General features: G+C 53.0%; 9 protein-coding genes across 9 annotated transcripts; 3 read left to right on the top strand and 6 right to left on the bottom strand.

The window, feature by feature from the left end:
• Window positions 1–56: 56 nt before the first annotated feature.
• ASPZODRAFT_64532 (hypothetical protein) lies at window positions 57–2,549 on the bottom strand (the record flags this gene model as incomplete). Its single annotated transcript, XM_022729242.1, has 2 exons — window positions 57–2,420; window positions 2,505–2,549. The coding sequence occupies 2 exons, from the start codon at window positions 2,547–2,549 to the stop codon at window positions 57–59; spliced, it is 2,409 nt and encodes an 802-aa protein (XP_022582010.1).
• A 295-nt stretch (window positions 2,550–2,844) lies between these two features.
• On the bottom strand, window positions 2,845–5,163 carry ASPZODRAFT_114257 (hypothetical protein). The gene is made up of 8 exons (XM_022721081.1): window positions 4,866–5,163; window positions 4,701–4,782; window positions 4,622–4,646; window positions 4,289–4,567; window positions 4,036–4,202; window positions 3,760–3,973; window positions 3,507–3,692; window positions 2,845–3,454 (listed from the first exon to the last, which is right to left on the bottom strand). Exons 1-8 carry the CDS (start codon window positions 5,083–5,085, stop codon window positions 3,284–3,286), a joined length of 1,344 nt encoding a protein of 447 aa, XP_022582009.1. The 5' UTR covers window positions 5,086–5,163; the 3' UTR covers window positions 2,845–3,283.
• Window positions 5,164–5,563: 400 nt separating this feature from the next.
• Window positions 5,564–6,253, top strand: ASPZODRAFT_63322 (hypothetical protein; the record flags this gene model as incomplete). The annotated part of the gene is made up of 4 exons (XM_022729139.1): window positions 5,564–5,632; window positions 5,834–5,911; window positions 6,016–6,148; window positions 6,207–6,253. 4 exons carry the CDS (start codon window positions 5,564–5,566, stop codon window positions 6,251–6,253), a joined length of 327 nt encoding a protein of 108 aa, XP_022582008.1.
• Window positions 6,254–6,812: 559 nt separating this feature from the next.
• ASPZODRAFT_130995 (hypothetical protein) lies at window positions 6,813–8,841 on the bottom strand. Its single transcript, XM_022722645.1, has 5 exons — window positions 8,317–8,841; window positions 7,645–8,243; window positions 7,529–7,578; window positions 7,406–7,464; window positions 6,813–7,339 (listed from the first exon to the last, which is right to left on the bottom strand). Exons 1-5 carry the CDS (start codon window positions 8,440–8,442, stop codon window positions 7,187–7,189), a joined length of 987 nt encoding a protein of 328 aa, XP_022582007.1. The 5' UTR covers window positions 8,443–8,841; the 3' UTR covers window positions 6,813–7,186.
• A 486-nt stretch (window positions 8,842–9,327) lies between these two features.
• Window positions 9,328–11,926, bottom strand: ASPZODRAFT_130994 (hypothetical protein). The gene has a single exon (XM_022722644.1). It carries the CDS (start codon window positions 11,776–11,778, stop codon window positions 9,544–9,546), a length of 2,235 nt encoding a protein of 744 aa, XP_022582006.1. The 5' UTR covers window positions 11,779–11,926; the 3' UTR covers window positions 9,328–9,543.
• Window positions 11,927–12,058: 132 nt separating this feature from the next.
• On the top strand, window positions 12,059–14,362 carry ASPZODRAFT_130993 (hypothetical protein). The gene is made up of 3 exons (XM_022722643.1): window positions 12,059–12,876; window positions 12,941–13,957; window positions 14,018–14,362. Exons 1-3 carry the CDS (start codon window positions 12,176–12,178, stop codon window positions 14,127–14,129), a joined length of 1,830 nt encoding a protein of 609 aa, XP_022582005.1. The 5' UTR covers window positions 12,059–12,175; the 3' UTR covers window positions 14,130–14,362.
• Window positions 14,363–15,099: 737 nt separating this feature from the next.
• On the bottom strand, window positions 15,100–16,107 carry ASPZODRAFT_64039 (hypothetical protein; the record flags this gene model as incomplete). The annotated part of the gene is made up of 1 exon (XM_022729200.1): window positions 15,100–16,107. The coding sequence occupies one exon, from the start codon at window positions 16,105–16,107 to the stop codon at window positions 15,100–15,102; it is 1,008 nt and encodes a 335-aa protein (XP_022582004.1).
• Window positions 16,108–16,563: 456 nt separating this feature from the next.
• On the top strand, window positions 16,564–18,388 carry ASPZODRAFT_64276 (hypothetical protein; the record flags this gene model as incomplete). The annotated part of the gene is made up of 3 exons (XM_022729218.1): window positions 16,564–16,931; window positions 17,001–17,136; window positions 17,213–18,388. The coding sequence occupies 3 exons, from the start codon at window positions 16,564–16,566 to the stop codon at window positions 18,386–18,388; spliced, it is 1,680 nt and encodes a 559-aa protein (XP_022582003.1).
• Window positions 18,389–18,610: 222 nt separating this feature from the next.
• Window positions 18,611–21,634, bottom strand: ASPZODRAFT_150988 (hypothetical protein; the record flags this gene model as incomplete). The annotated part of the gene is made up of 2 exons (XM_022725691.1): window positions 18,611–19,967; window positions 19,995–21,634. 2 exons carry the CDS (start codon window positions 21,632–21,634, stop codon window positions 18,611–18,613), a joined length of 2,997 nt encoding a protein of 998 aa, XP_022582002.1.
• Between the last annotated feature and the right edge of the window lie 546 nt (window positions 21,635–22,180).

The raw sequence follows: 22,180 nt of genomic DNA, 5'->3' as shown, positions 1-22,180 counted from the left end.
TTTGTTAAGAAAATAAAAAAAAATACCTTTTTGAACAACTGTACCTCCTTCGCCGGTTACTGGGCTTTAGATGCCCGCTTGGCCAGCAAGTTCAGAGCGCTACCAGCCAGAATAAACCCACATTGATCCTTGCTGAGAGTGTGTTGCACAGGGATGGTGATGGTCTCGCCGGTCTTGTGCTTGGTGACGCGCAGCTGGATGCTGCCCTGGCCGCCCGACTGCAGGACATCGTACAGGCCGATGGTGTCGACGTGGTCGCACGCCTCGATCAGGTCGTAGTCCGCCTTGTTGGCGAAGGTCAGAGGCACGACACCCTGCTTCTTCAAGTTGGTCTCGTGGATGCGCGCAAAGCTCTTGCACACAATGATGCGACCGCCCAGGTACCGCGGCTGCAGCGCCGCGTGCTCGCGGGCACTACCCTCGCCGTAGTTGTCCTCGGCAACCACCAGCCATTCGGTTCCGTCCGCCTTCCATTGGGCGGCCAGTTCGGGGATGGTGTACTGCTTTCCGGCCTCGTCGTACGCCACGTTGGTCTCGCCCGTGGCCGCGTTGACAGCGCCGATCAGCGTGTTTTCCGAGATGTTGGGCAGGTGGCCCTTGTACTTCAACCAGGGGCCTGCGGCCGAAATCGTGTCGGTTGTGCACTGGCCCTTCACCTTGTAGAGCACCTTGAGGGAGGAGAGTTCGCCCTTGGGGAAAGGAGCAAACGGCTCCAAGAGAGCCAGCCGGTCAGATGTCGGAGAGACGGCAACCTGCACCGTGGAGTCGGGCACACCGGCGCTAGGGAGGAAGTCGGGGTTACCTTCCTCGAAGCCGGCGGAAGGGAGCGAGGCACCGGTAGGGGGGCGGAACTGGAAGTTCTTCCCATCCGGGGTGGTCAGGGAGTCGGTCATCGGGTTGAAAGTCGTGCTTCCGGAGTAGGTCAGGGCGGTGACAACCTCGGGCGACGCCAGGAAGTTCATGGTCCGGCGGTTTCCATCATTGCGGCCAGGGAAATTGCGGTTATAAGACGTGAAGATGGCATTGTCCTCGCCCTTGCTGACTCCGTCAGTCCGCTTCCACTGGCCAATGCAGGGTCCGCAGGCGTTGGCCAGCACGGTGCCGCCGGCCTTGGAAAAGGTATCGAGGGTCTGGTCGCGATCCAGGGTCGCCCTGATCTGCTCACTGCCAGGGGTTATGAAGAAACTGGCCTTGGGCTTGAGACCAGCAGCGGTCGCCTGCTTGACCAGATCTTCGGCACGCATCATGTCTTCGTACGAGCTGTTCGTGCAGCTACCGATGAGACCGGCCCCCAGGGTCGCAGGCCAGTTCTTCTCACGTACCGTGTCGGCAAAGGCAGACAGGGGGACCGACAGATCCGGAGTGAAAGGACCGTTGATGTGCGGCTCCAGAGTTGACAAGTCAATGGTGATGAGCTGATCGTACTCAGCGGACGAATCCGCGCGGAGGAGACTCTTAGATCCGGCAGCAGCGATCTCAGCAGCCGCCTGGGCGACGTGGCCGCGGTTAGTCGCCTCGAGATACGGAACATGGCCGGAGGAGAAGGGGAAGATGGAGGTGGTAGCGCCGACCTCGGCACCCATGTTACAGATGGTCGCCATGCCGGTGCAGCTCAGGGTCTCGACACCGGGCCCGTGGTACTCGATGACGAAGCCAGTACCACCACGAACGGTCAGCTTGCCAGCCAGGTGCAAGATGATGTCCTTGGGACGCGCCCAGCCGCTCAACTGGCCTTCAAGACGGACACCGAGGATCCGAGGCGCCTTCAGCTCCCAGGGGGCATCCACCAGAGCATCGACTGCATCGGCACCACCGACACCGATGGCAATGGCGCCCAAGCCACCGCCGTTCGGGGTGTGACTATCGGTACCCAGCATCATCAGACCGGGAGCCGCATAGTTCTCAAGCACGCTCTGGTGGATGATGCCCGCACCAGGCGGCCAGAACTCGATTCCGTAGCGCTTGGCAGCACTCTCAAGGAAATCAAACACCTCGCTGTTTCCCTTGATGGACTCGGGCAAATCGGCTTCGGCACCCAGCTCGCCCACAATCATGTGGTCGCAGTGAATGCTGGCGGGCACCGCCGTCGACGGCAGGCCGCACGTCATGAACTGAAGCAGAGCCATCTGAGCAGAGGCATCCTGCATCGCGACACGATCAGGCTTCAGCTTCAAATTGGCCTTTCCCCGGATGTCCTTGCCGTTGTTCGTTCCGGACAGCAGTGACTCCTCCGCATTGTCCAGGTGGGAGTAGAGGATCTTCTCGGCCAAGGTCAGGGCCCGAGACGCGCCCAGAACCCTGCGCACCTGCTCCAGGTTCTTCAAAATCTTCGGGTAAGGGGGCATCCGCGACGGCGAGGCCTCGGTCGCGAGGCCGCGACGAGCGGTGAGTCGTGCGGAGGACAGACACGCATGGACCGGCTGTGACGAAGCGATGTCAGTAATAAGTTCCATCAACTCAAAAGCCCTGGAAGGGGGGGGAAGAGACGATGCATATGTACTCACCCGCCGGGAGGCAGCTGCCCGCTGCCACACAATCTGCCTCACCATCTTCGTTTCTCGATACGTTGCAGAACGTAGACGAGGATGGCAGGTTCCAGGGCGCCTTCTTGAATTTCAGGTGAGCGATGTTTTTTTGCCTTGGCGCTGATTGGCCAGCTGCTGCAGGGGGCGCCGATGCCGGGGAATAATGTCACATGACGCAAGCGATATGCGTGCTTGACTCACGCCTTTATCAGCGGAATTATGTAATCGTTGGATATGGTTGCCGGAATTATCAGGCATGACTTGTATAAGAGCAGAGTGTTGAAGTAGTAGTTAACCAGTACAGCAACATCAATATAGTGCATAAATGAGTTGATAATCGAATTGGAAGGAAAGGGTTTTGTTCTTGATGATTATTATTTTCAGGTTTAAGCTCTCAAGTGGCAGGTGTTAGAGCTGTCATGCTCCACGGATAACTGGCATCAGTTTGCCAGGAGTAAGAATATGTCCAGTACAGCGATGAATGATCAATTACAGTCGAATAGGTAGATTTGAACAAGATATCATCCCCGGGTGAGAAACGCCGGTTGTCGTCAAATTAGCCTCCAGGTCCATAGAACAATGCTCTCTGCGAATATGAGAACCAAAGCCAAGATCCAGTCTTCCAGACACAAGTAAATATTAAAAAAAAGAAAAAAGAAAAAAAAATTCAAATAAAAGATTCACAAGAAAGGTGAAATACTGAAGAAAAGGCCAATTTCAGGCATCATACATCCCATCATCCCAACAAGCCGACTAACTTATGAATTCTCGTCATCGTCGTTGTCGTCGTCGTCGACTACAGCGGCTCGCAGTTCCCACACAAAATCATAACACTCTGCAAGCAAGGCATTGACGCTGCCTTGGCCTTCAGGGATGTCGGTGCCAACATAGAACTTGCCATCGACGCGCATGTTGTCGATAGAATTGAGCTACAGGATTAGCCGATCGCCACGGGATATTCAGAAGGCACTTAAAACGTACTTTCATGCTGTAGGGGTAGAGCTCCCGGGAATTAGAGACACCACCCGATTCCTTGACCTCCACGAGACACCGCCGAAGGGTCTGGAGCTGGTTGTACACGGGAAGCAAGGCCTCCGACACGGGCTCCGAGGAGATAAGCAGAGCATAGATATACCCATAGCTGCGACGGATCAGATAGAGCAAGGTCTGTGACACAGTTAGCTTCCACAGTGGACTAAAGTATTTGTTCCTTGTCAAAGGCGGGGGTGCCTACGCGTTGAGCATGGATATCAGCCAGGTGGCCTTCTGCATCGACAAAATTCCCGTTCGACCGCGCTTCGTCGATTCGGTCGAGTTTACGCTGGTAACCGAATAGATCGGTCTCTCTCAGAGACCACGCTTGTGTCACAGACAGTCGGTCCAGTTGATTCCGGATCTCAACAAGCCGCTCGTACTGGTCTCGGAACCTCTCGTCGATTTTCCCTTGACTAGATGTACGCTGAATCAGTGGGACTTGGCTCTCGGTCGTCTTTCAAGAATCATGACATACCGTTCCAAAACAATCTCAGTCCATGCTTGACAGCGCTCCATAAGCATCTTCACACCCTCTTGACCAGCAAGCAGTGTACCGTCCGCACTGACAAACTTGCCATCTTTCATGGTGCTTGCAATCTTCTTCAACTGTTCTTGAAGCGCCTTCACTTCAGACGTGGAAAACTAAAAAGAAAAGAAAAGAAAAGAAAGGATCAGCCAGCTTTCCGTCAACTGCAACCAGTTCATGAGTCCGTATTGTTTTATCTCACCTTCGAACGAGTGTTGGCAGCGGACGTAGATCGAAGAATAGATATCAATGTCTCATGGGTAGAAAGAAGCTCTGGGGACAGGCCAGTAAGGCCTTTTTGGAGCTTATCCAACGAGGTCTGACAATGCCTCATTCGGCTCTCGAGAAATGTAAGAAGCGCCGGTGAGTATGTGTTCCGCCCTCTGTCCAGCGTCGAGTACATATTCTGTAGAGTCTTCGTGACGGAGCTGAGGTCCTTGGCTCCGTAGAAACCGGCCTCTTCCAGGTGATCGAGCAGGCGCTACATGCCACATTTAGAATATCCCGTGAACAAGAAAGATCCCATGAAGATTACCTGAACTGTTGTTGTTAAGGAGTATCTAATGAAATGTCAGCTTTGGCATCCGTATCGTTTATCAATGAGCTGAGCGTACACTGCGGGGGCCTCATTGTTTTTTCCAATCGTCAAGAAAAGCAGCGAGATCAGCTGGAAGCAGTCGTCCAGCACATAATCCACTAAAGGAACGCGACACACCCGCAGACAGTCAGTCTAATGGTCTCTTATCATCCGGCGGAACAGCTTTCACGGTACTACGCACGTCTGTTACGGGCAACCCGCTCATCCTGCTCTTTGCGCACGGCATTGAGCTTCTCCACCTCTGCGATCACTTCCTCGTAGAGCGGCAGCACATCCCGAGACTTGATATAAGATGACTTGTCCTGCTTGAGCAGCAAGAGAGAGTCGCGGGTGCGGAGAAGGCGCTCGAGAATGGGCTGTTCTTGCGGATCGAGCGGAACGGGGACGGCGGGGGAGTCCATGACGCCGCAAAGAGCTAACTGTAGGGAAAGGCACCACCAAGGTGTGGGAGAATCGCGAAAAAAAAAAAAAAAAAAAAACACAGCAGAATCAACAGGTAAAAGAGGCCCGGAAGCTGTAGTCCTAAACTTGAATCGTTTCCAAACAATAGGCCATGCAAGAGGCAGAGCAAGACTGAAGAGAGGGGGGGTCCTGAAGTAGTTATCGTGATCGATAACGATGATCGCATCGCGGACGGTGACAAACCAAGCTATTCCTATTTTGGAGAGGCAGCCAAGTCACGGGAGAGGGGCTGTCGGACTAAGCCTATTCGGGGCGAGCCCTAAGCGAGGGCTAAACCACACACTTTCTGGGCAGATCCGCCGAGTGCGAACCCGTAGTGTGTGCGCCTTCAAGAACATCGTCTTGTCTTCACTTTTTACTTCCCACCTCCAACCCATCCCTCCCGACGCTCACCTCGTCCCGCCAACCTCGACCACCATGTCTACCGCCGAGCTCGCTGTCTCTTACGCGGCCCTCATCCTCGCCGATGATGGCGTCGAGGTCACCGTACGTACTGTCATTCCTCTGAGTGTCAATTTTCCCTGGTCATAGGTCCCCTGATCGGAGATCTCGGCGTTTGGGATTGAGAAGCAAAAAATATATGAGAATGCGACAGAAACAAGACATCGCAGGGGACCAAGGGAACTGGAGAGAGAAAAAAACATCGTTGATCTTGCGGCTGACCAGATCTTTTTCTTGTGATTATAGGCCGACAAGCTCCAGACCATCCTGACTGCTGCCAAGATCCAGGAAGTTGAGCCCATCTGGACCACCCTCTTCGCCAAGGTAAATACCAGCAACTTTGAAAAAAAAAAATAATAATAAAAGAATTTGATATGCGACATGGTGATCATGGGGGGATCAATTGCTTACACTGCTTGTTTCCGCAGGCTCTTGAGGGCAAGGACGTCAAGGACCTCCTGACCAACGTTGGCTCCGGTGGTGCCCCCGCCGCTGCCGCCGCTGCCGGTGGTGTCGCCGCTGAGGCCGCCCCCGCCGAGGCTGCTGAGGAGAAGGAAGAAGGTACGTAGCTAGTCCGGAGACGGGAAGCAAAGAATGGTCAGCTAATGCAATGGTCCAGAGAAGGAGGAGTCCGACGAGGACATGGGCTTCGGTCTTTTCGACTAAGCGCATCCTATGTTTTCGGCTTTTTTGTGTTCCTTTTCTCTCTCGATTCCCTCACCACCTCCTCCCCCTCAACTACCTTGTATCCGATACTCCGCGAACGAACGAAAACAAAACGAAGAAAGAAAAAAGGAAACCAAAAAGAGAATCAATGGGCAAGGATATGTTCTGGAGACTGGGCGCTATGCTAGCATGATGGTTGCGTCGTAACAGGCAGGATCAATTAAAGGAACGGGCAAAAATCTCTTGAATGCTGCATCGGATGGCCGCTAGATATCCGGTTCAGCTTGTTTTTGCCTTTTGCTTTGATTAATTGTTTTTTTTTTTTCTTCAGGAGTTATTACACTGGCATATGCATGTTCTACCCAGGACGGGGGGCAAAGGAGAAAAAATTGAAAATAATACCTGACCTACCCCATCTCCGGATAATGATATGTTATCTCGTCTTTCCTGCTTGTTAGCTAGCCCTCGGTGCTCAGATCATGTCATGTCTGTCATGACTATGAAATGATTCCATATTATCCATTTCCATCAGGTAGTTCTAGTACTCCGTAGTAGTTACTGCATAAAGTGAGTATACCATCAATTCTGTCTGACTGAATATGTGATTGGAATAAAAAAACACACACAGTGGCTATGATACAGGAGTAAATAATCATACAATTCCAACGCCAAATCCATTCCCTTGCCAGCAAATAAAAACCCACGACTTTTTCCAACCCTATGTCCGTCCTCCTTGTCCCTAACTTTTTTGGGTCCCAACGACGCTCACTTTTGCTATATGCAGACGAGAAGAAAACGCAGGCTATATATACTTCAAACAAAGTCAAGTATATCCACCAAACAAAATAGATGATCGAAAAAAAAGAAAGAAAGAAAGAAAAGAATGTGCTAGTTCCGGCGATATGTAGATGGAATACTCCTTCAGGGATCGCATCATACAACTGCGCCCGTCAGTTGGGGGCTTTGGGCAGCGTACAGACGGAACTGTACGAAGATAGTGATGTCTTCGACCATTGTTCCCAGTGATCCAATCAGCCAGGGAAGATTGGTCATAACGTAGCCCTGTTCCGTGGAGTGGCAGAGAATCTGTGATATGAAGGGTCAATCGTGAGGTCTGAGAAAATGTTGCCTGATTGGAAAGGAGATACATACCCCTGCACCGTAGGTGAGGTTGCCAAGCAGGGAGAGAATGAAAAACAGAAGAGACAATCCTGGACAGGTGTTAGTGTCTTCAAGCTTGAGAACCAGAGACGAATTTGGACCCAGACGGCCTACCTTCGCAGGACTTGTCACAGTAGTTTTTATATATTTGGGGGAGTCGAGCGCTGAGGGAGGGTCCAATGTTAGTTTTCACTAGAAGAACAGGAGAATATGGGGGGGGGAAACCATACCCCAAGTAGCAAACCGCACTTGCGTACCCCAGAATCTGTGCGCCTGTAGCCATATCGACGCCGCCGTTATGGTCTTGCGGGGTAGGAGACCAGACGCCCGACTGCCACGCGACAGCCCACCCGGCCGTTCCAATGACAAGGATCGCCAGCACGCTGGCGGTATTCTTCAGCCAGGCACTCCAGCCGGATTCATTCTCCTCCACGATTTTGGCCAGCGCAATCTCGGCCTCGCTACTGCGGCGGGAGTACCCGCCCGGCAACGACGCAGACGACCGACGCCGCGAGCCCGGCAAGCCCAGGTTATCGCTAAACCGCCGGCCGAGGAGCGGAGTAAGAGGGTCGGGCACCTCGGCGGAGGAATGGCGTCGGTGATGGCGGGCTGCCCGGCGCTCGTTGCGGGCTTTGTAGTAGAGGCATTGGGTGATGAGTACTCCGTCGGCAATGCAGAAGTAGACGGCAATGGCCACGATAACGGGGACAAGCCCAGCCCAGAGGCCTCCGATGAGGTTGGTGATATCGCCGATAAACCACACGGCGAGAAACAGCAGTGATATGGCTTCTGCGTTTCCATTGCGGTAGTTCTCAATGAGCTGGGGAACCTTTTGTATAGAGACCGGAAGTTAGATCTCTCGAGACAACAAGCGAAGAATGAATGAGTCACCGGGGACTCACCAGCAAGAAAATCCAGCACGTCAGGGACACCGAGCCAAGGATCCCAGACGCAGCTTCACGAGACGTTAACGGTACCGACTCCATTGTCGTTGTACTCATGGCACCCACAGCCCATGAGAGTGCCATTCTGTCTGTAGAGGCGCAAAGACAAATCAATCCACCACCCGCGGATTCAACAAAACTCGATGCGATTGGGGATGCTAAAGATAAGACAGTCGAAAGGTGTGTAGTCTATTACCATCAACCGCATCCAGACTACCCGGGGGTGCAGAAACAACAGAGATATAGTCCCACGTATGTCAGGGGGACCTTGATGAAGACACTTTTCCAATATAGAATCATACGACGGAGAGAGCTTCGAGTGGATCCCCCGCCTGGAGAGTGACGCCGTCCAAGAGCGAATCTGAGCGATAAGCTTGTCTGACTAAGAGAGTGACAACGTCGAATGAGTGTACGGAGTACATAATAACCCACGGAAACCGATTCCAGGGAAGAAGAAGAAGAAGAAATTTAAGTTCAATAAGTAGTTGATTACAATGGAGGGGGAAATCTTCCTGACGTTGCATCGGAGACGGCCGAGAACAAAGGGATGCCTGCAGGGCGTCGAAATTTTTTCCATGTCGTCATGGGCGAAAAGGGGGAGTATTATTTAATTAAAAATAGAACAGTATATGCAGTGATAATAATATGAGAGTAAATAATAAATATATAGCAAATAGTTATAGGTTACACATTAATAAAAATTTCTTCTCCTGTACTACATATAATAATTATAGCATGAGGTTCTATGCAGGTACAGTAACTATAAGCCACATGTGGTGATGATATAAAATGCTAGCATTGTAGAGTAAATAAACAGACTATCATATAAAAATAGGAAAAATAGGATAATACTATATATACTTATACCTGATAATGTGAGCCACTATTACTCCATATATAATTTCAGTCAAAAAACATTTTAATCTGTTCAACTAAAATGCTATATTAGGTCGGGTTATGCTTATTGACAGCTTCCCTCAAGTATACAATTATCATAATATCAATCTCCAGTCCGGTGTAGGTATTATTGTTCTCTTCTCTCAACATCGCGTCGCCTCGAATTAGTAGAACTCATCATCTAAACTCTTTTCCGATAGACACTAGATTGTTATAACACAAAAGGTAGAAGGGAAGGCTAATGTCCTAAGTGCTAGGAAGTAATATCTATATTTCTGAATGCTTGAGCTAACCATCCATACTATCATCATAGTTCTGGAGCTCTTCTTCAAGTATTTCCACCCCCATGTCTCCCAGAACATCATGGATCGGTCCATGGATGAGCCCGTGGCGCGTAGACACGGGAAGAGTACCCAAGCCCTCGACGTAGTCAAGCAATGGGGCAAAGTCGACGACCTCGCCCCAATTGCCGCGATCGACGCCATATTGCTGTAAAAACTCCTGTACTCCAATCAGACCATCTCCTATAAGCCATTCTTCCAGCACTCCCTCTTCGTGATCCCCCAAGGGAAGAGGGGCTCGGCCGACCGGTTGATCGTCGTTCTCTTCCGTATGATAGCCATCCGCTGGAACATCGATCTCCTCCTCCCCGTCGGTGGGTTGGGCCTCATGCCGGGGGAAATGAAGAGCCCCGTTATTGAGCTGATCTAACAGGTCGCGCAGCCACTGCGGTCGACCCATTTCCGGGATCCGCGATATGTACGCTGGTGTTGGGTCCGACTGTTGCTGAAAGGCCTGGGAGTCATAGGGGGGAAGAGGGTCCGATGCTGAGATCCGCCCAGAGGTGAAATGGCTGGGCAGATGAGTCGTAACACGGGGAATGTCTGACAGGATGACATGGCGGGCAATGTTCAATGTGATTTCCGGTGCTACATCGGAGGCGGTTTCATCGTTTTCCGGGACCGTATTGGCAACCTCCACTATCAAAGACTTTGCCTCGGGTGTATTCCACAGATCTTTGGCTCGCGCAACGTACAACTCCATCAGCAGTTCATGTGAAGGGTTTGGCGGCATCCGGCCCCAGATTGCCTTCGGCATGGGACTAATCTCCAGCTCTTGCGCGATCTTGCAGAAGACCCAAGGCCAGCGTGCCAGAGCCAGACGAAGCTGGTCTCGGCACTCCTTTCGCTTGTCCTGGCGTAGATACGCTAGCGCAAGAGAACACTGGATGTTAGGTAGCCCGCTCCATGTGTCTTTCATGCTTGTTTTTGTGCAGAGATCAATGAAATGCGTGTATTCCCTGCCGCGGAGAGCGAGATGGTCGATCAACAAGCTTATCGAGTAAGGATCAAGCTCGTCTAGGCTGAGCAGCAGCTTCGCCCATTCATATGCCGTTCTCCACGTCCCTTTCATGCCCAGATTAGCAATGTATCGCCATCCAACAAGCCAGAGCTCCCTGTTTTCCATATGGGTGAAGCTCAATTTGGCGCGGCCCGCTTTGAGCTGGGTGCCGAAAGAAGAATGCGCGGAACGGCCGACATTGAAAAGCGCCCTCTCAAGCAGGTCTGCCGAGACTGCGTGGTCGCCTTGGTGCTTGGCAATATCAGAGACCTGGAGTAAGGTTGAGATGTGGTACGGGTTGTACTGGAGGAGATGGATCAGTCTTTGCGGATCCATCGATTCCACGCACAGCTCAAACTGTCGCTGAACATCCTGATATGCAGCATTGTGCAGAATTCGGTACACAGTCGTTCCACTGGCTAGGCTCTCTACAACTTCCATCCCCAGACCCCCGCTAGGCGCTCGCGGCCACTCGCCCTTGCCCTGCATAAGGAAGTTCCGTCGCAAGGTTACCCCGGCCAGACTCTGACCTCTACTAGCCGGACTGTATCGACCAGTCAAAGCTTGACCAAGGTCAACCGTCTCCCTATTTCTCTCTCGCCGCCGGCCCGTTCCTTCATTCTGTGGCTGATCGAAATTTTCCAGCACAACATTCCCAAACAGCTTCCGCATTTCATTCATTGCGTTGAGAAACTTGGGCTCCACAGAAAGAAGTTCCTCCAGGCTCATAGGGTAGTCCTCCCTTTCTGATACGGTGGCCGCCGTCGACTGAGCAGCAGCTTGCGACGAACGGCCATCTGTGGCTAGCTCTTGGAGGGCACGATCGATCTCATCCAGCTCTGCATCATCCGAATTAGCAGGCAGGAACTTTCCAGACGCGTTCGCCTTCTTCTTCTTCTTCTTCTTCTTCTTTTTCTTGCTAGGTTCGGTGGGTGTGGCCGTAGGTGACCGAGGCTCCGGCTGCAGAGTTACCGTTTCCTGAACCCCAGCTTCCTCATCGTCGTCGTCGTCTTCTTCCTCTGCTGTGTTCAACAGGTCAAAGGCGTTAAACTTGGGCTTTGAGGGCCGGGTCACCATCTCATCCTCGCTACTGTCATCATTGTCCTTCTCGGCGCCTAGCGACGATTGCTGTAACTCTTGTTCGCGCAGCTTTTGCAGCTTGCGAATCGCGCGAGATGACATCCAGGGAATCCCAAGGGCTACCTTTGAAGGGGGGCTTCAGGTAAGTTAACAGTAAGTGAATGGCTTATTCCCTTTACTCGCAGTTTCAAGGAAGATACCAATCGCTGGCTCCCCACCAAAGAAATGAATCAACAGGTAAGAGGGGTATGACGACACATCTCAATTGGGTCTGGTGCATATCTTGGGATAATCTTAATAATGTCACGTGCTATATCACATGACCCTATTAGTCAGCCTGGAGGAGTGAATAGGTAACTTTATAGAGGGAGGACTCCGTTATCATGACCAGATCTCCAAAGGGTATCTCTCTCCACTCTCTTTTTTTTAACACTGTTTGATCCTACTGTGATATTGGCTGGACCATCTTTTACTGTGCCCTTGAAGCATTGCAGATTCAATGCGTCGTGCTGCTGTCCAGGCTTTCCGTACTGCGCGTCGTGTCCCAGTATGGAGGGTAGCTGGTAGGAAGCCTTGCACGGTATCCTTCTCCAGCAGCCAAGCGCTGGCTCTCCGTGCTTCTTCAGCCGCCGGCAAGACCCAGTCATTTCTTCCTGCTACTTTACAGTCCTCCATGCACATCCGGAACTTCTCTCTAGCCGTGATTTCGACGGTGGTTGCCTCGGGTGCTTGGTATGCCTACCAGGGCGGCAACTCTCCGCAAGCCTCCGCGGCGAGTCTCGTTAATACGTCGACGACCCAGACACGCTCATTAGCGACCGGGACGACGCCCGGTATACTGCCCGAGGAGACTGCGGAATCGACGCGTCGTGCTCTCCTGGTGGATAACAACCAGTTCTACACGGCGACGCTATCGGGAGACCAGCCTCTTTCCAAGCACGGAGACGATTCGGATCGACGCGTTCTCGAAATGTTGACACCGGATCAGGCGACGCAGAAATTGAGGAGGAATGAAGAGTCGTATTTGGTGAACCGCGGCCGAGGGGTGGTTCGCTATGATATTGTTCAGGTCCCTAGTAACTCGCCAATCGAAGATGATCATGCTGAGAAGATTGTCGAGGTGCCGTCCACCGTGGCTTCCACCAAAGACGGCGAAACAAATAGCGACTGGATGTTTTGGACTGTCTTCGATGGTCATTCGTGAGTCTTAAGTTTCTGCATCTCCCTTTCATCCATGACCGATCGATCTAACTACTATGCCCAGGGGTTGGACTACATCTGCCAAGCTACGTGATGTTCTGATCTCATACGTGGCCCGAGAACTGAATACCACATACAAGGCCGCTACCGCCGAATCCTCCACTCTTGTTCCGTCTTCTGACGCCATCGACGCAGCTATCAAGCAGGGATTTGTCCGCCTTGACAACGACATCGTATATAACAGTGTTGAGAAAGTCTTCAAATCCAACTCACGCCGAGCTGCGGCCGAGCTTCTCGCGCCCGCTCTTTCCGGCTCATGTGCCCTGATGGCATTCTATGATTCCCAATCCAAGGACTTGAAAGTGGCATGTGCTGGCGATTCTCGGGCTGTCTTGGGCCGTCGGGGTCCCAATGGAAAATGGACCGCCACCCCTCTATCAGAAGACCAGACTGGCGGCACCCCCTCTGAGATGAAGCGTCTGAGAGAAGAACATCCGGGAGAGCCAAATGTCGTTCGCAACGGTAGAATCCTTGGCAACTTGGAGCCGAGCCGTTCTTTCGGTGATGCATTCTATAAGTGGAGCAAGGAAACCCAGGAAAAGATCAAGCGACAGTTTTTCGGAAGGACTCCTCACCAGCTGCTCAAAACCCCTCCCTATGTCACTGCCGAGCCGATCATCACCACCACCAAGATCGATCCTTCTCAGGGTGACTTCGTGGTCATGGCTACCGATGGCCTATGGGAGATGCTGAGCAACGAGGAAGTGGTCGGCCTCGTTGGCCAATGGATTGAGGAACAGAAATCCGGCTCCACAAATGGAGGCAACAGCGCGTGGCTGCAGAGCTGGTTCGGCTTTGACAAAAAGCAGCTCCCCGTCGAGGCTCCCAAGGAAACTGTGACAGACGGCCAGCGTCGCCCTATTCGTCAGCAACAGTATGACATTCCGGGCGCTGCAAGTCGATTTGTCGTGGAAGATAAGAATGCCGCGACCCATCTTGTCCGCAATGCTATGGGTGGCAAGGACAAGGATATGCTCTGTGCACTGTTGACCCTGCCGAGTCCCTATTCACGAAGATACCGGTATGAGACCCCTCCACTGTACATCCGTCGGAATTCGAATCTTTCTAACGCTACAAACAGTGACGATGTGACTGTTGAAGTTATCTTCTTCGGTGAGGGCCCTGATACCCGTACTATCTCCATTAACAAGGAAGCTAGCGCCTCGGAAGAAGCGCAAAAGGCAAAGTTATAGAACCGTCTTCTCTCAATTGATCATCTCACCTGGAGCCTTGTGATCTGTCATTATCCCAGATCCTGGAGGGATTCCACCAGGGACACCAACACCAAGCTTGGCATTTTGATAATATCGTTCTTGGCGTTGAATGGAATTTCGGCTGCATCTTGATCTAATGGATGTATTTATTCTCTCATCATCCTGCTAATAAATATATGCGCAGGGAATAAGATACCCTTTTCAACCTCAACATGCATTTAGACCACTGTAGAACAGACATCAACACTAGTTATTGGCCTTCGCTCATGAAGGGGGCACTCATGATATTACAAGAATGTATATTCTGTCTTCAACCTAATTAAGGTATTTATTCATTTTCATCAGAGTTATATCTTTAGGTATGGGACTACACGGCCAAGAAACAGATATATCTCTTGAATATGGACCAAAAAAACAAAAGAGAATGTACTTGCAACGAGGCAAGAGTCAAGTAATGTTTCTATCATTGTATAAGTTACAGGGTATCATTGCGATAGAACAAGGGCCATGTCCAGCTGGTTTATGACACGGGAAAGCACAGCGTAAGTTTTAACCTAGGTAGGTAGATAGGTTATAATCAACTCGGAATGACCGTCGAATGCCCGGAAAGTCATCTCCGACACGGGCTGGAGTTGAAAGCTGGTAAGATCTGCAGAACAAGCTCATTTGGTGCATTCTCGGCGGTATAAGGGAAAAACACACCAGAGCGATGTCGAATAAGCCAAAGACGGAGCTTGGATTCTGGATTTCAAAAAACTCCCGATCATAAGATCATACGACACACATGTAGGTGTGCGCATGATGGTCGTTTTGAGTCTCCTGATGATTTTCCGGATGAAGGAAAAAACCAATTCAGAACCTCCTTGGTAATGTTTTGTCATGGGGTTTTGATTGCGGGTGCAATCGCCGGCTTTTCCCCCTTGAGGTCATGGAAGAGAGCTGGGCCTCTTCAAAAGAACAAAGGGAGGTCTGAAGTCGTTTTTTGCGGCTTGTTCAAGCCGATGTACATCTTCTTTCTTGGTTTGAAAGGAGACTTGGGAAACACGTACTTCTCCAGCACGAGTGACTGCAGCGTGGCAATATTTGTGCTTGTAATCCAGTAGACCATCAGTGCACAGGGCATCTGATAGACGTAGAAAGAGAGACCAATATTGAGGGCCAAGAGCTGGAGAAACCCTTTCAAGCCTTTGAATGCTAGTGCTTTGGAAAACTCCAGCCCCTTGGGTAGGTCTGCGATCTCCTTTGCCGTTTTCGTTTTCCATCCGCTCCGAATGTTCAGAAGGATGGATGCTGTGAGACACACAGGGAGAATACCGGTTGGATCTCCAGCCAGAAGATCAGGAAACCAAAGCGCACCCTCTGTCGCGAATGAAGACTCGACCGGTATTTGCAGGGCTTCTTGGGCCGAGGCCGAGGAGCTGAAAATCGACGTCAGATACCCCAGGAGACCCGTTTGAACCCCGGACATGGCCCGAAGACTCTCCATGACAGAGATCCAGATGGGCACCTGTAGGAAGTTCATCCCTACATAATATCGAGAAACGTGCCAGCGTTTTTTCAGCCTACGCACTTCCTCCTTCAACCGCTTGTTCAGTTCGCGTGTGAGTTGAGCGGGCAGCAACGGCTTTGCCAACTTTCTATTATCCACGCGTAAGCTCTTCCGCTCAGATTCAATCCATGCCAGAATCTGCGGGTTTAATTGCTGTGCTCTGTGCGCTTGTATCTTGGTATACACCTGCAGCGGGAGGGCAACGGTCATCCGGACGAAAACAGCAGACAACGGTATCGACAAGGCCCACGGAAGGCCACTAACTGCATGGACGCCATGCAGAAACGAAGAAGAGACTTCGAGGACCTCGTGAACGAACGGTGATGGCCTGGTTGGGTGGAAATGGCGGATATGCTGGAAGCCGGACTTGGAAGCGCGGATTGTGTGTAGAGGGCGGAGAGACCGCATGGCGTACAATGGCTGCAAAGGGAAAAGAATAATAATCTAACGAGTTCAGCAACTATAGAAAAGAAGATAAATATAAAAAGCGAAGGACTGATCCCTAGCACAATAGTTGGTAGTCTATTGAAGCATCGCGGATCGGGCTTTTGCAATGCAGCTACAATTATATCACGTGATGACAGATCGGTATCTAGTAATCTACCTGTATTAGTACCCAGTATCGTAACATACAATACCATACACACCAATAATACGGCTGACGTATCCCCGAGAGTTATCGATAACTTAAGAGTAGCTCAAGCAGGTCGTCAAGGACAACTTCAAACAACACAGCAGAGAATCCAGCTCCGGTTGGAGCTGCCCCGACGAGCGTTGAATGTTTACTATGGGCGAGTCTCCCTTTTACTTCCCCATCATAGACATCTCACCCACTCGTATCTGTCGGTAGCCATGGCTTTCATCATGCTCTCGCTCAGCGCTCTTGTCTTGGCCATCGCTATCGTTGTGACCAAGTCGCTAGTCACCAGTCTCGTCTTGGTCGGTGCCTTGAACCTGATCCCGCCAGTCGCTATATATACCCCCAAACTTCTGCTCCGCTCCATCGGGTGCCTCATCCAGAAACGCACCAAGTCTCGCAGGGAGTTTATCCTCGGTCGGGTGCGGGCAGAACAGGAAGAATACCTTGCAAAACAGGCCAAGTCGTCCCTGCGACCCCCCGCCGATGATGAAGACTGGGAGAAGGTGGACAGCTCGAGCGACAAGACGACGGGCAACAAGACTGGTGGAGATGACGACTGGGATGGGATTGTGGGCTTCTTCCATCCGTTCTGGTACGAGCAGACCTTGACCTTTTTTCTAGTGGTTTTGTTGATCGACTGCTAACGATTATCTTCACACAGCAACGCCGGTGGTGGCGGAGAACGTGTCCTTTGGGAGGCAGTGCGAGCAACGCAGAAACGCTGGCCCAAGGCGATTTGTGCTATCTATACCGGAGACCACGAGGTCAACAAGGCAGCTATGCTAGAGAGAGTCGAGGTAAGCGATTTTTCTTTTTTTTTTTTGTAAAAAAAAGAAAGAAGCATTGAACCAGTCTAATTGGAGTTATGTACAGAACCGCTTCAACATCAGCTTGCACGCCCCGACGGTTGTCCTTCTGTACCTGACTACTCGCAAGTATGTCGTTCCGAGCATGTACCCATACCTGACACTACTGGGCCAAGCTCTTGGGTCTCTAGTGGTTGCGTACGATGCGTTCAACCTGCTGGTGCCGGACATCTTCCTCGACACGATGGGCTACGCGTTCACGCTCGCGTTCAGCAAGTACCTGTTCCCGTCTGTGCCGACGGGCGCGTACGTGCACTACCCGACCATCTCGACCGACATGCTGGAGTCGCTGGATGACGAGACCGGGGTGAAGGGGATCAACGCCGGGACGGGCAAGGGCCTACGCGGCACGCTGAAGCGCAAGTACTGGCTTGCGTTTGCACGGCTGTACGGCTGGATGGGCGGGCAGGTGGACGTGGTGATGTGCAACTCGTCGTGGACGGCCGCGCACATCCGCAAGCTCTGGGGCCCCGCGCGGCAGCACAAGCCGCACGCCGAACCCACCGTGATATTCCCGCCGACCGCAGTGTCGGAGCTGGAGGCCGCCATCGCCGTGGACGCGGAGAGCGAAAAGCTCCGCCAGCCGGTGCTGCTTTACATTGCGCAGTTCCGGCCGGAGAAGAACCACGGCCTCGTGCTGCGGTCGTTTGCGCGCTTCCTCGACGAGCGCAAGAAGAATCCCATCTCGGCCTCGCTGCCGGACCCACGACTCGTCCTCATCGGCAACGTCCGCCACGCCAGCCCGGACGAAACACACATCTACAACCTCCGCCTACTGGCCCACGAACTCCACATCCGCGACCAGACCACCTTCCTCTGCGACGCCAGCTGGCCGGCCATCCTCTCGCACCTGGGCTCCGCCTCCGTCGGCGTCAACGGCATGTGGAACGAACACTTTGGCATCTGCGTCGTCGAGTACCAGGCTGCAGGGCTGATTTGCGTCGTCCACGACTCCGGCGGGCCCCGCGAGGATATCGTCGTCGACCTCGGCGACGGCGCAACGGGCTTCCGCGCTTTATCCGAGGAGGAGTTTGCCGCCGCCTTCGAGGCCGCCCTTGCCTTACCCGTCGAAGAGAAGGTTGCCATGCGTCTGCGGGCGAGAAAATCCGCCCAGCGCTTCTCCGACGTGGAGTTTTGTTCCAAGTGGGTGGACAGATTGGAGAAGCTGGTCGAGCTAGCTTAGCATTACCTTATTGTATTACTTGGTTTCATACATCTAGATCAATTCTTGCTATCATTTTCATTTATCATATCACTCCTAACGAGTGTACATGGTATCATATCTAGTTAACGAGTGTACATGGTATCATATCAGTCCCAACGAGTATCACGCTGAAGTAAAGAAAACGTAAAAAAACAAGAAGTTAAGAAGAAGAAGAAGAAGAAGAAGAAGAAGAGAAGAAGATTATCCTACACTGGTATTCCGACTAATCGACAGGTCGGACAGGTTATCCAAATCGCCCGCCGTGGCATTTACGACGCGCAGTTTCTCCCGCGGCACGGTGAAGGTGACCTGTACGCGTCTCCCCTCTGCAGCAGCCTCGACGTCCCAATCACCATCGGCATCAAGCTCGACCTGATGAGGAGGAGTGGTGGTGGTGGTGGTGGTGGTGGTGGTGGTGGAGGAGACGGCGAGGGTACTATCCAACAAAGCAAAGTCGTCGCGCGTGGACATCGGCCCGCGTAGAGACGGCGACGAGGGGAGATCCGCAGTTTTGTCAGGATCGGCACCCCAATCTCTGGCGCCTTGTTTGCGGCGGAACAGTTCGGCCGAGGCGCTGACTGCTCGGCGCGGAACGATCGATGAGTTGGGGTTATTGGCGCCGGTGCTTGCGCCGGTGCCGACGCCCATTGCCCCGTACGGTTTTGAAGAGGAGCTGCGCCGGTCGACTCCGAAGGTCGTCGTCGTTGCTGTTGCTGCTGTTGTTGTTGCGCTTCGGTCGATGACATTTACACGCTTCACGGCGGTGAGGGCGCGACGTACGCTCCCGATCCATTCGGATGCTCTCGTAGCAGAGGCAGGGGTGGTTTGCTTCGTTGGAGATTCTGAGAGTAGGTGGTCGCCTTCTGCCTGGGAGGTTGAGAGCGAGGTGAGCGCGGTGGAGAAGGAGTCGGCGGTGGCGCTGCTGCTGCCAGCGATGCTGCGCAGGAACGAGTCTCGGCTGGGGATGAGGTACAGCGAGGACGACGGGGGTCGGTCCCGGGCACTGTGCAGGCTGGTTTCCGATCGGGCGGAGAAGACCGACGTTGCAGACTTGTCCGAGAGGTTTGAGTTGGTCCGGTCGCTGCTCTTCGCCGACATGGAGAGACGTTCGGCTAGATCCAGCCAGGCCTGGGCGTTGGCGGCCGCCTCGACAATGGGGGTCTCGATTGTGGCCTGATCGGCGTCGTCGAATGGATCGGAAGTCTCGCACATTGAGTAGCCTTGACGATTGCTGCTGCTGTTGATGTAATTCTTGTTGTTGGCTTTCTTGTGGATAGCAATGGCTGCCAGGTTCGCTTCATCTTCTTCCCGTTCGTCAATAGGATGAATATCTCCCGTAAGATCACTCTTGCGGTATTCGCTGTACCGGTACGAGCGGGAGCTCACGCTGCTGTGCCGGGTGTTGGCTCGGTTGCTCTTGGTCGGGCTGGGCATGTCGACCAGCAGACTGGTCGCTTCAACGGCGGTCTCGCCGCTCTCGCGCCAGCTGGGATATTCCTGTTTCGTCGTGGTGCTGTTGCCAGACCACGGGTAGCTGTTGTCCGGACCCGGTCCGCCGCTAGTCCAGGAGCCTGGTCTACTGAGCTGCAGCATGGGTCCGTGGTAACTGCTCGACAAGTGCGGCTCGTTCCAGAAATGGGCCCGCTGGGCGCCGATGGCAAGCTTGCGGAGCTCGTCGTCGCGCTGGCGGCGGCTGCGGCGTTTCCGGGCGAACAGCCAGAGCCAGATGACCACGGCTGCAATGGCTGCCACCCCCAACCCGACACCAACGCCGAGCCCGGCTTTCTGCGATGTGGTTCGGAGCAGGCTTGAGCCCGAAGCGGAGGAAGCAGTGGTCTTCTTTGCCTGATAACTAGGATTGGTGTATGAGGCTGCCCATTCTCCCGACGTCAGGTTGTAGAACAGCACCTGCGAATTAGCAGTAGTAGTAGTAGTAGTAGTAGTGGAACGTTTTGATGAGGAAGAAGACCGGGGAATCGTGTACCCGCCCGCGATCATCATCACTCCGCCAGGCAACATGGCTGCTCCATGACCATAGATCCCGGCGGCGGCTAGAAGGTCTGAAGATGAGGAGGATGACGGGGTGGTCCACGCCCAGTCACCGGAGCCACCATACTGTGCACCCAACTCCAGAACCGCCAGCTGGGGCTCTGCAGGTACGGTCTGGTCACCCACCCAGCCGCCGAAGATGACCACTTTGCTGCCGTCGGAGGACAGGACAGCGGTGTGACCCGACCGGGGCTCGACAGTAGCGACAACATTGTCGTCGCGGACGGCGAGCTCAGTCTTCCGGGTAGTAGTGGTCTGGGGGTCGACCGTGATGAAGCTCCAGCTCTGCTGGGGCAAGGAGAACAGAGCGAATTCGGACATGTTGATAAAGGCGTTGTTGGTATGCCCGCCGATGAGAAGGAAATTTTGCGACTGCCACATACTGCCACTTGTTGTGGTCGCGTGGGTTGGCTGTAGCGGTGTCACTGTGAAACCAGCTTCAGGAATGGGCGGCGCACGATCACCAGTGGTGGCCAGACTATAGGATGTTGAACCACCTTGGGGACTCAGGACGAGCATCGACTGCGAATAGTTGGCCGTGGCGATAACATCTTGACTGCTGCTGCTGCTGCTGCTGTTGAGAGAAGGACACATGCCTCCAAAGGCGTAGATGGTGCTGGGCATGGTATTGGTTGCGGCGTAGGCAAAGCCCGCAGCGAGATGATTTGGGCCAAAGACAGCGGCATCGACAGCGCTGCTCACCTTGTTGACGGGCAGCCGGTCCCAGGTACCATTCCCGATGCTGCTAGAATCATCTGGATGAAAATACCAGACGGTGCTCTTGTCCAGCGAGGCATGGCAGTTCCCCGCATGCACCTTGATGGACCCATTGTGGTCGACGACGGGCACCCAGGCATGATTGCTATAATTGCCGGACTGGAAGGGCAGGTCTTCCAGCAAGACAGAGGAGTACTGGGAATCCGAAGCGTCGACGGTAGTCGATAGATTCACCGAGACGAAACTGGACTGGGTCTCGTTCGACAGCAGAAGGTAGGCGAGCGAATCATTATAACGGGAGGACAGGAAGACGTAGGAGGGCGGCGGCGGCAGGGAGGAGGTGGCAGCGATGACCGGTGTGAGGAGGGTAGCGAGAAAACCGAGGAGAAAGCTGCTCCTGATGGTGATGGAGACGAGCGTGCTCGAGCTCCCAGGCTTTTGGTGAGGAGAAGCGTCCATCAGAGAACCCGATAGGATCTGTCTTGGTGCGCATTCCACGGAGTTAGATCGGCCCCAAGGCAGCAGCAGATTTTGTCTCAGAGGAAATGCATCTAGACAGCAAACTGCCGATCCTCCTTCATGAAATCAATAAACAGGGTAATCTTCTATAATATGAGAGGACATGCGAATCGATGAAATAGACAAGGATAGGTAGGATATGGAAGATATTATGGACAGGACAGGCAGGATATTGCTACAGTAAACAATAATCAAGGAACCCGCCCACAGCCCGGTCAACGATCAAGTCGAGACCCAGACGCGTCCTCCAACCGTGGATCGGCAGTATGACCATCCGGGATCACGATGCCATTATCGCAGTCGAATCGATGAAACGATGGGGGGGGGGGGGGGGGGGGGGGGGGGGGGGGGCATGTGGTGGATGAAGAGAGGGATAAACACGGCGGTTGTCGCAGCAACGATTATTTGTGGCGGGGAGTGGGAGATGAAACGACCACACAGAGGTGTAACTCTAATAAATTATCAGTTATAAGTAGCAAGTAATTA

Source organism: Penicilliopsis zonata (assembly GCF_001890105.1).
Source record: "Penicilliopsis zonata CBS 506.65 unplaced genomic scaffold ASPZOscaffold_5, whole genome shotgun sequence".
Classification (NCBI taxonomy): domain Eukaryota; kingdom Fungi; phylum Ascomycota; class Eurotiomycetes; order Eurotiales; family Aspergillaceae; genus Penicilliopsis; species Penicilliopsis zonata.
Note: the sequence above shows the minus strand (reverse complement) of the source record. Positions and strands in the feature narration are given on the sequence as shown.

Excerpts from the sequence above, each read along its gene's own strand:
- ASPZODRAFT_114257 (XM_022721081.1), bottom strand. The coding sequence starts at position 5,085 with ATGGACTCCCCCGCCGTCCCCGTTCCGCTCGATCCGCAAGAACAGCCC. Across the intron at positions 4,203-4,288 it reads CTGCCAACACTCGTTCGAAG|TTTTCCACGTCTGAAGTGAA; the intron begins GTGAGATAAAAC and ends TTTTCTTTTTAG. Across the intron at positions 3,693-3,759 it reads CTGATATCCATGCTCAACGC|ACCTTGCTCTATCTGATCCG; the intron begins GTAGGCACCCCC and ends ACTGTGTCACAG.
- ASPZODRAFT_130995 (XM_022722645.1), bottom strand. The coding sequence starts at position 8,442 with ATGGCACTCTCATGGGCTGTGGGTGCCATGAGTACAACGACAATGGAG. Across the intron at positions 8,244-8,316 it reads CGTGCTGGATTTTCTTGCTG|GTTCCCCAGCTCATTGAGAA; the intron begins GTGAGTCCCCGG and ends TCTATACAAAAG. Across the intron at positions 7,340-7,405 it reads ACCTCACCTACGGTGCAGGG|ATTCTCTGCCACTCCACGGA; the intron begins GTATGTATCTCC and ends TTCATATCACAG.
- ASPZODRAFT_130994 (XM_022722644.1), bottom strand. The coding sequence starts at position 11,778 with ATGTCATCTCGCGCGATTCGCAAGCTGCAAAAGCTGCGCGAACAAGAG.
- ASPZODRAFT_130993 (XM_022722643.1), top strand. The coding sequence starts at position 12,176 with ATGCGTCGTGCTGCTGTCCAGGCTTTCCGTACTGCGCGTCGTGTCCCA. Across the intron at positions 12,877-12,940 it reads ACTGTCTTCGATGGTCATTC|GGGTTGGACTACATCTGCCA; the intron begins GTGAGTCTTAAG and ends TACTATGCCCAG. Across the intron at positions 13,958-14,017 it reads CCCTATTCACGAAGATACCG|TGACGATGTGACTGTTGAAG; the intron begins GTATGAGACCCC and ends CGCTACAAACAG.